At 54.5% G+C, this 15,690-nt stretch overlaps 1 protein-coding gene across 1 annotated transcript; it reads left to right on the top strand.

The window, feature by feature from the left end:
- Positions 1-5,199: 5,199 nt before the first annotated feature.
- Positions 5,200-15,387, top strand: SCRT2 (scratch family transcriptional repressor 2; the record flags this gene model as incomplete). Its single annotated transcript, XM_081149427.1, has 2 exons — positions 5,200-5,332; positions 14,600-15,387. 2 exons carry the CDS (start codon positions 5,200-5,202, stop codon positions 15,385-15,387), a joined length of 921 nt encoding a protein of 306 aa, XP_081005553.1.
- Between the last annotated feature and the right edge of the window lie 303 nt (positions 15,388-15,690).

Here is a 15,690-nt window from a genome sequence, read left to right as displayed (position 1 = left end):
GCTGTAGCACCCTCTCAGTCCACCTGTGTTTGAGCCCCAGGCCAGCCCTGGCCAATGACTGGGCACTGCAGAAAACTAGGGCCTGGCCATTCTGTCCAGCAGGGGACTCCTCTTTGCACTGGAACTCCCTGTGGGGTTGGTTGGACTTCCTTAGAGCTGCACCACTGCCTGAGGCTCCTTTCTCCCACCTCTCCTTTCACAGGTGTCAGACCTGTGTCTGACCTGGTGACCTGGGCACCCTCTCCTTCACAGGTGCTATCTCCAATTAATCTTTTGCACTTCCATCTCCATTGGTACATCTGCTTCCCAGAGGAGCAAAGTGAGCCAAGAGAGAACACAGCATGTACCAGATTCCAGAGGACCCACCGCCTCCCTTGGGCAAGTTATGTCTGTGCGTCTTGGTGTAGGGAGCTGTGAAATAGCTCGTTGCTTCTTTCTCCTATCCCCTTTCTTCTGGCTCAGAGGAGGAGGGCCTGGATAAACAACACTAGAGAAACAGGGCAGAGGAAGTGGTGCTCACCAGAGAAAGAGCCCCATCAGGGTGGAGTGGATCCATTTGTAGCCACTCTCCTCCTTGGAATTCATACAGAATTCCATTATCGGCTCTGGACAGCAGCTCAGGGACCATCTCGTCCCATGCCCATTTGACAGATGAGTAAGCTAGAGCCAGAAGGAGAAGCAGAGGGAGGAGAGCCAGGGCTGGCATCGGGCTTCTGACTCCCAGGGCAGTGCTCCTCCTTAACACCACAGAGTGAAGCCTGCAAATATGATGCCGCATGCCCTCTTTACAGACCTGCAGAGAGGCTCAGGGCAGCTCTGCCAGCCACGTGGGGTCACACACACTGAGATTCACACCCAGACACTAATAACTACCCTCCGTCTCGATGGGCAGGGCAGGATTAAAATCTGGAAGACACAGGAGCAAACTAGGTAGGGTGGGGAGGGCCGAGCCTGCAGCCCCCACCAGCTAGGCCCATTACGCCAAGCCCTGGGCTCCTGGGAAGACAGGCAACAGGACCCTCCCCAACTCCTCTAAACAGTGACCAAGAGGCCTTGAGACAGTCATTTCACCCCCACCTACTGAATAAGCCAATAGTAGAGCCTTCTCTCATGAGGCCATGGTGGGGTTTAGATGAGAGAAGATATGTTAATAAAAATAGTCAACAATTATCAAGTCAACTTACTGCATGCTAGGCACTGCTCTAAGCACTTTCCAGGTACATTATCATTTAATCATCACTGCAATGTTGTGAGATAGGCCCTAAAAATATCATTTTCCAGATGAGGAAATGGAGGCACAGAGAATCACAGCTGAGAAATGGTAGAGCATGGATTTGAACTGAACACAGGCTGACTCCAAACCCCTCTGTCTAACGCCCCTGGCAAAGCTGCTTGTGTGAAGGGTAAGTGTTCAGCACAGTGCCAGGCACGTGGAGTTGCTCAGTAATGTTGCTGTTGATATAATAGCGATTGTCATTGGGAAAATTTGCCACCAGCAGTGCTGTCTTCCCCAAAGTCAGAAGAATGAACACCCTGACATGTTTTACGAAACTTTATCATTTCTTCTCTTAAGAATTAAGGGAGTAGTTAGCAAGTGCTCAAGATAAATGCTTGATGAACCAAAACATTTTATGGTCTTTTTGGAAAACACAAAAAAAAGGGGGTAAATTTTAAAAAGCCTATAGTCCTACCACCCTCCTTTCACTTTTCTGTGCATGCTTATTTTTACTTTGATTCATAGTTGCAAACATGCTGTGAGAGATTTCTGGATTCTGCAATCTCCAATTAACAACATTCCATGAGCTTTTTTCCCCCTATATGATAATTTTTGATGGCTGCAGAATATTCCACCCAGTGAAGTCTTCTTCACAAGCCCCTCCTATTTTCTCCAGCTTGGGGACTTTATCTGATGTGACTTGGAGAAATACATTCCTAGCAGTGGACTTTCTGAAACCAGTAAGCCAGTGTTGGAGAAGGCCTGAGAGTAGAACACTCTTCTCAATGTTCCAGTGAGGAAACCGCATTGGCCACTGTGTATTTCACCTATCCCCCATCCTCACAGCTATTCCTGAACCTCACCCTCTGGGCTGAAGATTTCTTCTTATCTGCTAAAGATGCCCACACCATCTTCCACCTGGAGGTCAGAGACCTAGGATCTTATCCTCAACCTGACACTAGTAGGCTACAGAGCCTTGGACACATCACTTCTGTGGAGCCTTTACCTGTCATTTCAGGGGTGTATTACCCCTCCATCCTGCCCAGTGAGAAGACCTGATGAGGGAGAGTCCGGTCCCAGTTCTGTCCCTATGTCACCATGGACCCTCAGTGTCTTGTGAAACTCTCTGGGCTCTGCTTTACCATCCCTTTGTAGAAGGTTGGAATGGAAGAACCATCAGGCAGGGAGAGGTGAGCTCATGGGCACCCACTTCTCTTTTTCTACCTCACTGGACTAGGCACCCCTAGAGGCCAGAGACCCCAGATCCCAAACTCCAAAATGTGAATACACCATGAATAACTATCACCAACTTCCTCTAGGGCCCAAGCTCATTCCTGTCTCAGAGCCTGTGAATTCCTGAAGCCTCTGCCTGGAGGATTCTTTCCTCAGCTCCTCCCATGGGTGGCTCCATCTCATCACTCAAGCCTCAGCTCAGATGTCACCTCTTCCAGGAGAAGGTACCATCTAAAGGTACCATCACTTTCCATTACCTACCCAGCTTTATATTCTTCACAGCACTAAACAATTATTTGAAAGGATACTATCGACTTCAGTGTTTCCGTGTTCAGTGTCCATCCACTGTCCCTTGAATGTCACCTCCAAGAGAGCAGGGACAAGGACTGTCTAGGTCACCACTTATTCCATAAACATGTGTTAATGAATCCTGGGTGCTCCAGGCACAACTGTACATATAGAACCCACATGTATTGAGCACCAGCTATATCCCAGGCACCATGCTAAGCCTTTTATATAGAGCAACTTTTGTAACGCTCCCAACAACCCCTGAGATAGCAACAATTATTACTAACATTTTATAAATGGGGAAACTGAGACACAGAGCAGCTGAATCATTTGTCCAAGGTCCCATAGCTAGTATGTAGGGGGGAAAGAGTGTGATGAGCCAAACATGGGACCAGAGTCCCCGTCCTCACGAAGCTCAGGGGCTAATGGGCAAGCTGGCTTAGTCCGCAATGTGGGAAGTCAGTACCCTTCCCAGAGGAAGTGATGCCTCAGCTAAGTCCTGAGGACAAGCAGGGGTGTGCTAGGGTGAAGTGGAGGGAAGGACAATCTGAACAGAATGGAGGCCAAGAGACAAACGAGAGAAGAGCAAACCTGAGGGACTAGGAGGAGGCCTGTGTGGCTGGAGTATGGAGTATGGGGTGTGCCCTGAGTCAGGGGGTGTGGTCACCTCAACCCTCACTGACTGAGGTTAAAAAAGTCCCAGGGAACACAATATGAGGCAATATGGATGGGAAGATGGGCAGGGTCCCCCAGATCACACAGGGCCTAGGCAAGATCAGGGGCCCAAACTTTATTCTGAGGTTTCTAAGCCACACCTCAAAGACTGTGTAAGCCCCTAACTCAGTGATGCCCAGAGACCACAGGGGTCTCCAGAAGTTTCTGCTGACTCACTGTGGGACCTTGGGCACCTCCAGGTCCTCTTTGGGTCTGAGTCTCCCAACTGATATTGGATGACCCAGTCCCAAAAGCACATCCCTGCTCCCTCAGCCTTGCATCTCATAAACAGAATACTGTTGACCAATGAGATCCTGACATTCCTGGAGTCTGATTCTGGGGCTCTAGTGCACTGGCCATCCCATACTGCTGAGGCCAGCCCACCACCATGGCACTTTGCCAAGCAGCTTCTGGGCTGGGGGCTGAGTTCTCCTGCTCCTCTGTTCTGCCAAGATATGGGAGCTCCCCTAGGTTTTTGGCTGGATGGGGGTGGGGTGGGGAGGGGGGGTCTGCTCAGATCCTCCTGGAGACAAAGGAGCTGACCTGCAAAGAGTTCCAGCGGGAGCCCCGCTCCCCCTCCCTTCCCCCCCTCCCTTCCCAGTCCACGTGTCTCTATTGTCTGCTCCCCGCTTCAGGGAAAGACACAGCCTCGGATGTGTCAAAACCACCACCCCCCGGCAGCAGGGAAATTAATTACTGGACGATTTTCACTTCCTCTTGCAGCGTCCGCCTGAGCTAGGCACCGGAACAGGACCGGCTGAGCGGGGCGGGCATCGCGCGGAGGACTTGCTCCCCCCACCAGTCTGGGAGAAGAAAGTTGAACCCCAAACCCAATAGGGGGCTTCAATGGGAAGCTGAGCTGGGGGTGGGACGACTCCCTTTAGTTAAAGCTGAGCGTCCACATTGGCCACTTCAGAATTGGGGGCGAAGGAGAGGACTGGAGGCAGGAGGGTCGCGGCTGGCGAGCTCACACTTTTTTCGTTGCACCCCTTCCCTGTGTCCCCATGTGCCTGAACCCCACCCGCTCGGAACCGCTCTCCCCCCCTCCCCTCCGCGTCTCCCTCTGTCTTGCACTTTTCTTGTCCTTTCTTTGCATCGCTGGGGCGCTCTCTTTTTGTGTGTCTGGGTCTCTCTTTGCCTCCCGTGGGGGGGTGAGTGTAGGTTGCCACTTCTCTCCATCTTTCTTCCGCTCTTCTTGCGTCTTTTTGTCTTATCTCCGTCTCTCTATTTCCACCTCTTTCAGTGTGTCTCTTTCTCTCTGTATGTCTCTTTCTGTCTGTCTCGGTGTATCTCCTCTCCCTCTCTCTCTTCCCCCCACCCTGTACACACTCCCCTGTCTCCTCTCGCCCTCACTTTCTCCCCTCCTGCCTGCCCACTGCTCCCTGCGCCTGGCCTGCCCCCACCGCCGCCGGTTCAGGGGAACGTGTGCGGAGCGATTGTCCTGGGGGACATTTGATGGATTAGAGCGCTGAACAGTTCCATTGCTGGGGGACCACCTGATCTCCTCCAGCTTGCGTCCCATATAAAGCCGGCAGCCGGAGTGCTGAGCACAGCTCCAGCGATCGCCCGCCTGCGCGCCGCCGCCGAGCCCGAGCGCGAGCCCAGCCCGAGCCGGGCCGCCGCCGGCCCGCCGCCCGCTGGGAGCTGTCCAGTGCTGAAACCCTGCGCGGGCAGCCAATCGCGCCGCCCGGCCGCCTCCCCCGCCGGCCCCGCGGAGCGCCCCTGCCGAGCCCCCCGCCGGCCGCACCATGCCGCGCTCCTTCCTGGTAAAGAAGATCAAAGGGGACGGCTTCCAGTGCAGCGGGGTGCCGGCCCCCACTTACCACCCCTTGGAGACCGCCTACGTGCTGCCTGGAGCCCGGGGGCCGCCTGGGGACAACGGTGAGTGGGACCCGGCGGGGGGGGGGGGGGTCGGGCCCTCCCCAACTCGGGCTACAAGGAGGGGTGCGCGCGGCGGGGAACCCCGGGGAGGAGACTTCCCTGGCGGTATGCGCCTCCCGGGCTTCCAGAGGGCCCGGGCGGGCGGGGCAGGAGCTAGGTCCCTACAAAGGGAAAGTCGCAGGGTCGGCCCATCCCGAAGACCGGCGCCAGACCGGACTTTGAAAGTTGTGGCCCTAGAACCGGGCTAGAGTGAGGGGGGGTGAGAGAAAGGAGAGGAAGGGAAGCCCATGAAGGGCTAATGCTGGGGGGCTAATGCACAAGGCAGTCTGAGGGTCTTCCGTCCCTGGTTGAGTGAAGGAAACTGGCTGCCCCGGGGTGCTCCCCTCTGGGAAGGTAAGCCAACCTGGACTACCAGTCTCTGGGGAGATGGGGTTGGCTCCCTGGGGGTAGTTGGGGGTGCCCTCCTTCCTTTCAAACCTCCTCCTCCTGGCGATGCCAGACAAGTGTTCTCAGACCCCCCTCTCTCGGCAACTCTTTTGTTACCCTCAGCCACATGCCTGCCAAAGGCTGGGCCTGTCCTGGGGACTGCGAAGAAGAGGGGATTTCTAGGAAGGGTTCCCCCAAAGTGGCTCCTGGTCCCCTGGACTGTACTCCCTCCCCACTCTGGCTTCTCACCCCCTTCAGAGCCAGCACTGCTGCTCCTTGTAAGTCCCCCACCCCCAACACACTCCATCTCTTCTCAGAGCAAGTTCCTGCAGGGACAGGGGTTTGGGGGGCAAGAGAGGTCATTCAGGCTCAGATGGGGGTGATCTCCGGAGGGTGTGGGGAAGAACCAGAGGCCGCATCTGTGGACCCCCATCCTCAATCAAGAGGATCACAAAACAGGTCTCTTCTGATGGCCCCCACCAGGGCAGGTGTCTGAAGAGGAGGCATCTCTTTGGCAATAAGAAATCTGACATCACATGTGGCATCAGCTTTGGGAGGGGTAGGGGTGTGTGTGTGTGTGTGTGTGTGTGTGTGTGTGTGTGTGTGTGTGTGAGAGAGGGGGGGGAGGGAGGGGGAGAGAAAGAGAAACGGAGAAAGCGAGAGAAGAAGAAAGGGCTGAGGTTGAGGGGGAAGCTGATCCGGCAAAGGCAGGAGCCCAGGAGGGTGGGAGCCCTGCTTTGGGGATTTCCAAGCACTTCACCCACATTCCATCACTCCGCCAAGCCAGGTAGCAAGAGGGGCTGGGCAAAGGGCTCTGTGACCTCATCAAGGTCAAAGAAATTAGGGAGTGATTGGGAATGCAGCTACAGCCCCACAGCCCCTGGCCTCACCCAGACTGCCAAGAGAACAAACCCCCTTTCTTGTTGCCCGTATGCCCCTTATTCTACTGTCCTCTTTTCTTGACCCCAGGGCCTCTTGGAGCCCAGCACAGAAGCCCAGGGACATGGCTGGGCTTGGCTGAGTGCTGGCTGGACAGAGGGTCGACCTGGGGCCATGCCAGGGCTGGGGCGCTGGGGGGGGGGAGGTTGTTGGGAGCTGGGTAGAAACTGAAATGCCTCAAGATTGCGATGTGGATCCCGTGGGAACTGACAAAAGCCCTGGGTTTCTACTCCTTGAGGCGCCCTTGGTTCTGTCCCCAGGCCAGCTGAGGAAACCCGAAGAAGCCCAGAGAATTTCTCATGCACAGCCAAAACTGCAGGCTGTTCCTCAGGAGGGAGGCAGGAGTGCTTTGCCTTGAATTGAGTCCAAAAAGCTTTAAAAGGAGCCCCTGAGTGAATAGCGGGAGGAGGGTCAGGGCAAAGCCATCAGCAGAGGAGCTCCTGTGGAGGTTCTACCAGGTTTAATACCCTAGAACCACCTTTATCTTTGGCCCTTTTCCCAAAGGGCTCCAGACCAGCTCCCTGGCCTCCAGGGAATCCCAAAACTGTCCTGATAGCCTGATACCTGGCCTGGAACTCTGGGAGGCCTGGGCTCTAGATCTCTGACTTGCTGTGTGACCTTGGGCAAGTGCCTTCCTTTCTCTGGTCCTCCATCTCCCTAGCAGCAAAAGAGTTTGGATAGCATGAACCACGTATCCTTCCAACTTTGACAAGCTCAGCTTCTATGAAGGTCAAGTGTGATGTGGAAGGCACTGGAGATGCCTGGATGAGGGTCTAACAGAATGCAGGGGCCATTGTCAGGGTTTCTGAAGGGCTTTATTTACCATCTGATGCCTGACTGAGGGTGGCAGAGTTTCTGAGACCCGGCATTTTCTTGGCTTCAGTCTTTGCAGGCTGCCCCATGGTGAAGACAGGTACCCTGGCCTGGCTGCCTTGGCAATATCTGTAGTAGACAGTTGGTGCCAGAGACCAGGGGGTGACCCTTCAAGATGGGTACCACCAGGAAACACAGGGTCTGCCTTATCCTGTTTTCAGGGGCCTCTCCCATCCATGGGGTGTGGCCAGACTGGGCAGTTAGGGTTCCCTCACTCTACCGTTGGTAGGGGTGCTGGGGGTCCTTGGAGAGCCTGCCAGCTCCTAGTGGTCTGTTGTCTCCGCTCTGCCGGAAATAACCTTGCTGAGCGTTTGAGGGAAGTGTGAAAAATTGCTGAGCTGACGTTTTTCTCTCCCAGCGTGTGTAAGTGTGCTGGGTAAACAAGGAGAAAGGGGGGGTGAGGAGAGTGAAGGAGGAGAGGAGGGAGGGAGAGGAGGGAGGGAGAGGGGGGAGGAGGGGAAGGAGGGGGAGGGCCTGGGGCTGGAGATAGTTCCAGTTATTAGAAAGATCCTCTTACAAGCCATTCTTGCAGCAAGGACTGCAGGGTCAGGAGGAGGATGGTGGGAGGGGAGGGGGGCGGTGAGGAGGGGGCCTGTGAATGTGGAGGTCAAGGGAACCACAGGGCTCCTAGCTGATGAAAATGCAAGACCCCAAATAAAAGAGGTGTACCCCCAGCCTGGGAATGCCTGGGAGTGCTGGAGAATTCCTAAAGGACCCCCCCCCCCCCCGCCACACACACACACACACACACACACACACACACACGCCGAGCAATGCTCCTCTTTGCCTTCCTACTCTGTTCCTTTTCAGCTTCCATGGGCTGGGCATAGGGTGCAGCAGGTGTCTGGTCTCCAGCCCCCCCAACCACAGACCCCATAAATAGGGGAGGGGCAGCCCCCAGAATGGGGAAAGCTCCAGGTCCCTCTGTAGAGCTCCCTGACAGGAAGACTAGATCTAATTTCACCAGCTTCTCCAAAACAATGCCTCTTTTCTCCTGCTCCTCTACTGTTTTCTGCCTCCTTGGAGACTTCCCTTCCCCTCCTCTCCCCTGGGTGATTCTGAGCACAGATTCAGTCTGTGGGTGAGATGCCAGCTCACATCCTCCTAACCCTCTCAGGCCTGGCCCACCAACTCCACCAAGCTCACCCCTTCACAGGCCCGGGCTCCTCTCCTGGGAGATGTTGGGGACTCTCGCCATACCAGGGAAGACTGCTATCCATCCCTTTGCACAGAAGAGGTCTCTGTGGACCTCAACTAAGTGTCTACCTTCCTTATGCCTCAACTCTGAACTCCAGATGGGCCCCAGACCCCTCTTACTCTGCACCCCATCCTGGCCCTGCCCCCCTACTTCTTCAGAGTGCATCCGACCCAGGCAGATGAGGGATCAATGCCAATCCAATAACGCAGTTGTCTGCCCTCCACAGCTACATTAAAACCCCCCTGCTAGCAGGCTGAGGAAGCACTCCTACTTTTGCCCATGAGCTTATCTAGTTGACCACATTACACCAGTGCCCACTTCCTCTTACTCCCTCTGATGGCGCCGGGGAGTCGCTCCAGGCCAGGCCTGGGAGCCCAGCTGAAATGCCCCAACACATCCACCCTACACTTCAGAAAGTCCATTGGGAAGCAGGGATACAAAAGGGCTGCCCCAATCCCTTGGCAGAGGGAGCCTAGAGAAGGTTTGGGGAGGTCCTCAATAACACAAAGCAGACCCATGTGGGTCTTCTTTAACCATGACTTTCTGGGACATCTTGGTCTTGGTCCAAGTCTAAGATCCACTCCAATGTCCAAGCCCAGATCTGAGGTCCAGGTCCAATGTCCATATCCAACCTTACATCTAAGCCTAGGTCCAAGGTCCAAGTCCAAGGTCAATGTCTAAGATTATAGGTCCAGTCCAAGATTCAGAACAAATCCATATCCAAGTTCAAATTTCAATGTTCAGGATCAGAGTCCAGAATCAAAATCCAGGTCCAGTTTTTAGTCCCAGGTTATGTCCAGAACTATTCTCAAGGCTGGCTAGGTTCAAGTCTTAGACCTATAATTAGCTTTATCTGTGGCTTTGGACTAATCTTCCCTACTCTAGCCTCAGTTTCCCTCTAATGAAATCAAGCAGCTGAATTTGATGTCTTTCAGCTCTGATTTTCTAGGGATGCAGAAATCTGGTTTTCCTAAGAATTAGTCAGTGGGGGTGTGGAATAACAGGGCCCATGTGGGATATAGAATCTGGGGCCCACAGTCCCCCCTAAAGCCTAGGGTCACAAGGCATACATGAGGGCCCAAGCTGGGCCTCCACTCTGAACAGTCTCAGTTTGTGTTTCCTGCAGGAGGGCAGGAGAGTACATCAAGTCCCTATGTCAGCACAGCAATTCATATATCCCAAAGACTACCCCCCCACACACATACACACACACACATAGACTGGGCAAAAGGCAATGAGCACACGGGAGTATTAGTTCTGACCCACAGAAGCAAACCTAGGGCCAGGGAGGGGCCATGACTTGCCCAAGGTCACAAGGACATAAATGGTAGACCCTGTCACACCTCCTTGGTGGATGCTTCATCCACATTCTAGGGGCCCCCACAGCCTGAAGGCCTCTGGGGGGCATAGTGAGACAGTGCTGAGAAAGATGAGGCCCCCAGAACTTCTGGCCTCCTTCCCAGCTGTGGTCTCCCCTGGAGTGTCCACTGCCAGCTTTTGGGCAGGAAGAGAGGTTGGAATGGGCTCTCTGATTACACCCTTCTGGGGCAGAGAGAGGGTAGGGCAGGAAGCAGGAGGCCTGGAGAGAGGGCACACATTGTGTAAGACACCTGGTCTCCAGGAGGCGGCCCAGAAATGGCCTGCTGGAGATTCCCTGAGGGAGCAGGAGGCTGCTCCACCAACCAGTGCTGGGCAATTCAAGACCCTCAGCCACCCACTCCTATCTCCAGACCCCTTGAAAAATCTTTCCTATTGATTTCTGCAGAGCTGTGGACCTCCCTGTGGGCCACAGGAACTGGGTCACAGTCAGAAAAAAAACAGAATAGGGGGGATTTCAAGAGGTAGGGATGGTAAGGAGGGGCCCTGGAATCCTCTAGACACTCCCTGGTTCTGGGTCAGGGGTCATGAGCACCACACAATACAGCCCTGGTCATGTTGGGCCAGACCTCACTCTGCCTCTGTTCATCTGGATTCAGGGACCCCTCCCCAACAGGCAGGTAGATCAGCTGTCAGGCCCCTGGAGGAAGTGGGTGTCATTTCTGGTCCAGTGCCCAGGGAACCGCTAACAAAGATGCTATAATAAGGGGAGGGGGAGGTACCAGCCCCTTTGCCCAGCTCTGTGAGCAGACAGGAGAAACTATTTTTATACCACTTTGCTGCTGACAGACCTGGCTTTCTGCTCAGCTGGCTAGAGCTGATTCTCGAGGCCCGAGGCCCTGGCACAGCAAGAAGCAGCTCTAAATATACCCAGGCAGCAGCCCCTCCAGCCCCCACCACCAAGCAGGGCTGGGCTCTCCTCAGGAAAGTGGGCCACCTGGGAAGCTGGCCGATCACCTAGCCCTCTCTTTTTCTGCCCATCTTGAGACAGGCAAGTGGGACTGGGGCTGGAAATTCCCCGGAGGAAGTTTGGAACCCTGAGAATCTGGGAGAGCCTGGGAAAAGGAGCTCTGGACTGGGAGGCAGGAAGCCAGTCTCACGCTGACTCAGATTTGCTTTGTGACCTGAGGTGGGCCAAGGCTCCTCTCTGGGCCTGATTCTGTAGAACTAGGGCACCAGAAGTGGTGACCATTGTGTTCCCTAGGACACAAGCTAATTAAAGCACTGAGCAGGGTACCTTGTACACAGTAAGAGCTCAGTAAGTGTTAGTTGTTACTTTTATTAATTATTATTATTTACAAAAATTTACAAGGGGCTGAAGCATTTTCTAGAACAGCTTCTCCCCACCCCCAACACCCCATCATCCCCTCAGACACAGGCCAACTGGTGGATATTATTTGAAGAAATCCAACACCCCTCTCCCCACTGATTGAAAAATCTTTCCTCCCCCAGCAGGTCTTCATGCCCACTCAGGTGTTTTGGGGAAAACACAGGCTTTGAAGGGTTTCAACCCTAATACCTCCTCTGGTAACCTTGGGAAAATCCTCTCCCCTCTCTGGGCCTCTGGGATTATTAGTGCAGTGCCTGGCGCATTGTGGGAGCTAGAATAGTAGCAGTCCTAGCAGCACTTATTGGAGATTCCCCTACCCTCACCCCAACGGGTCAGGTAGCTGGATAAGACAGTGTCTACAGAGGGTCCAACACTTCAATGCTCATAAAATTCCCTTCTCACTACTTCTTTGGGTGCTGGATTTCTATAAATGGATTCTGGACCTCCAATCTGAACTACCAAGACTCTTAGGCAGGGAAAACCAGAAGTCATTATCAGGTGCCATGGACAAGACATCTCCACCCCATCACCCCACATGCAGGGGTAGCTCTAGTTCCTATCCCTCAAATGGGGGAATTGAGCCCAGAGAGGGCGCATGACATGTCTGAGGTCACAGATCTAGGGTACGAGTACAAGGGCCAGCATGAAAGCCAGGTCTCTTTTCTCTGGGTCCCTGGGCCCCCATGCCTCTATGGGGACTCAAACAAGAGAGCCCTGTCTCACTGTGTCAGCTGAGGAACAGCAAGCTCAGCCTTCTATAGTCACCTGTGGGACAGGTGACCTAAAACCCACCTGGGTTTCTTGTACGGTTAGAGGATAGCTTATAGTGTCCTAAAGAATTCTCCAGGGTTGAGGCCCAGACAGGTGAGGTGCTTGGCTCAAGGCCACACAATGGCCCTGGGCATGTTACTTAACTACCTTGTGCCTGAGACACCCATGTGTGTCCCCTACTCTCTGGCAGATTGGAAGGATATCACCAGGAAATTAAGGGATAATAATGATGATGATAATAATAACAACAGCTTGAGAGGCTACTGTGTGCCAGGCATTGTACTAAGGGCTTTACATGCATTAATTCATTCAATCCTATTATGAGCTTCCTTATACAGATGTGACATAAAAAGGTTAAATAACTTGCCAGAGATCACACAGCTAGGGAGAGGTCTGTTGATCTGAGAATGAGATGGAATTGATGGGTGAGGGACAGGACAATGGGCATCACTGACAAATCTATTCAGCATGATGCAGAAGAGGTCTGTAGAGCATCCCAGTCAACCTTCACCCTTACAGACCCAATCCAGAGACCTTAAAGAACCTGGCCAAGGTCACAAAGCAAGTTAGAACTACCTCCTCCTAACATCCCCACACCACCCCCACAGCCCATGCCAAACTCCACAGATGCTGGGTGTCAGGTATGGCCCCACAAATTCCTGTCCCAAAGGCAATTAGATGAGCAACCTTTGTTGGAGGTACCCCTATTTCTAGGAGAGAGCCTCCCAGAGACAGGGAGTAAGATGCTGCAGTGTTGCAGGCTGCCACCAGATGGCGCTGCAGGCAGAGAGCCCAGTTTGGGCGAGGACTGCCTGGTTCACTGAACTCCTGCTCCTCGCCAGAAGTTTTCTAACCGGAACATGAGGTAGAAATGACACATCCTGGGTGAGGAAACAGAGAGGAGCAGCAGGATATGTCCAGGCAGACGCCAAGAAAACAGCAACACAGAAACCCCTCTGGGGAGGTTGTTATTATCACTTAACAATAATGGCCAACATGTACTGTGGGTTTACAATGTGCCAGGCACTGGGTTGGAATCCTGACGAAGTTACTAGCTTGCACCCCTGGGTATGTTAATGAACTACCTTGTGCCTCAGTTTCCTCATATGTAAGATGGTAGCAACCTTAGAGTATGAGGGGAGAATGCATTCATGTGTGCGAGGCCCTTAAAATCGTGTCTGACACATAAGTACTATAGGATTATTGGTTACCATTTACTTTCCACTTATTGTTTACTCGTGGACTCCTTACTACAACTGTATGAATTAGATGCTTTTATTATCCCTCATTTTACAGCTAGGCCATTAGATGGCTTCTAGTGGAACAAAGTAGGCTCCAGAGAAAGTACAAGGAAGTCCCCTTCCTGGAGCACCTATTATATGCCACACCCTTGTCCTCTTAAATCTTCCAGCAACCCTGGGGTGGGGGTGGGGGTCTAACAGGATTGTGATGCATTCATGCAACACCTATTCACAAGCATCTCTCTTTTGAACCAGGCACAGGCTGGGCACACAGATCCAGCCCTGGGAAACTCACAGTCTGGTGGGGGAGGCAGACAATTAAATAATCTTCCGTGAAATCACTTTTTCAAGCAAGTAAAATGCATAATTATAATAGCTAACATTTATGTAGCAATTACTGTGTGCTCCCTTTCTCTCTTTCTCAATTTCCTTACATGTAAAATGGGGATTATAATAGTACCTACTTGGTAAGAGTCTGTGACGATTAAATGAGTTAACATGGGTAAAGCATCGAGGCAGAACCTGGCGCACAGTAAGAGCTTAATACATGGTTCTAGGCATCACTTTACTCAGTACTTCCAAAACCCTGGGCAGGCGTGTCCAATTATAAGCTCCATTTTGTAGACAAGGAAACAGACTCAGAAAAGTTACAGGACTGGAATGGCAGAATAATGTCAGAATAGAGAGAGCGTGAGCTTTGGCGTCAGACTGCCAAGGTTTGAATCTTGGCTCCATTTTCTAGTGGTGAGCTTAGACTCTATGTGCCTCAGTTTCCCTATCTGTACAGTGGGTGCAATAAAAATCAGACCTTTTCTGTGTGGCTGTAAGCACTGAAGAAGCTGGTGAAAATAAAGCCAGTAGAACCGTGGGGGGCTCTGTGCTCCATGAGAGTGAGGTGGGAATTTTACTGTAGCCTGTGCAACAAGAATTTGAACCCATGCAGCCTGACTCCAAGAACAAAGATGCCTGACAGCGACCTTGTCTTACCAGCAGCGTGTCTCTCACGAGCAGCGAAGGAGCAGGGGGCTGGAGGGCCTGGGGAGTGGCTTGCCCCAAGGGAGAGGCCCTCTTCAGCGCCTCATCTTCCTCCCACCATCTTCTCGCCCCTCCAGGTTACCCCCCGCACTGCCTTCCCCCCAACAGCTATGACGCGGACCAGAAGCCGGGCCTGGAGCTGGCGCCCGCCGAGCCTCCGTACCCGCCGGCGGCGCCGGAAGAGTACAGCGACCCCGAAAGCCCGCAGTCCAGCCTGTCCGCGCGCTACTTCCGCGGGGAGGCGGCCGTGACCGACAGCTACTCCATGGACGCCTTCTTCATCTCCGACGGGCGCTCCAGGCGGCGGCGGGGCGGGGGCGGCGGGGACGCGGGGGGGCCGGGGGACGCCGCGAGCACCGGGGGGCGCGCGGGGCGCGCGGGGGCGCCGGCGGGCGGCGGGCACCGGCACGCGTGCGCGGAGTGCGGCAAGACGTACGCCACGTCCTCGAACCTGAGCCGCCACAAGCAGACGCACCGCAGCCTGGACAGCCAGCAGGCGCGCAAGTGCCCGACGTGCGGCAAGGCGTACGTGTCCATGCCCGCGCTGGCCATGCACGTGCTCACGCACAACCTGCGCCACAAGTGCGGCGTGTGCGGCAAGGCCTTCTCGCGGCCCTGGCTGCTGCAGGGCCACATGCGCTCGCACACCGGCGAGAAGCCGTTCGGCTGCGCGCACTGCGGCAAGGCCTTCGCCGACCGCTCCAACCTGCGCGCGCACATGCAGACGCACTCGGCCTTCAAGCACTACCGCTGCCGCCAGTGCGACAAGAGCTTCGCGCTCAAGTCCTACCTCCACAAGCACTGCGAGGCCGCCTGCGTCAAGGGAGCCGAGCCGCCGCCGCCCCCCGCCGGCCCCGCCAGCTGAGCCTTCGCCTCGCCCCGCGCCCGGAACTCGCTCTCCACGGCCCCCGTCCCCCCACCTGCGCCCTCTCCGACCCCCAGCTGCGCTTCCCTGCCCGCGACTCGCAGGGAGCGCGCCCCTCCCAGCCCGGAACTTTTCTCTGCAGCCCCAGACCCGTCGCTGACTCCCGGCGCGGTCTGCCCCAGCGCATCCTACCCACATAGCCCTTTCCGGCTCCCAAGACTCGGACCTTTACCCCCCTGTCCAAGCCCTCAAGGCTCCCAACTCAGGCACCAGGTCCGCGCCTCTCCCGAGCCCCAGGGCCGG

Source organism: Miniopterus schreibersii, assembly GCF_964146895.1.
Source record: "Miniopterus schreibersii genome assembly, chromosome: 10".
In the NCBI taxonomy this organism is placed as follows: Eukaryota; Metazoa; Chordata; class Mammalia; order Chiroptera; family Miniopteridae; genus Miniopterus; species Miniopterus schreibersii.
This window is presented reverse-complemented; position numbering and strand designations above follow the sequence as displayed.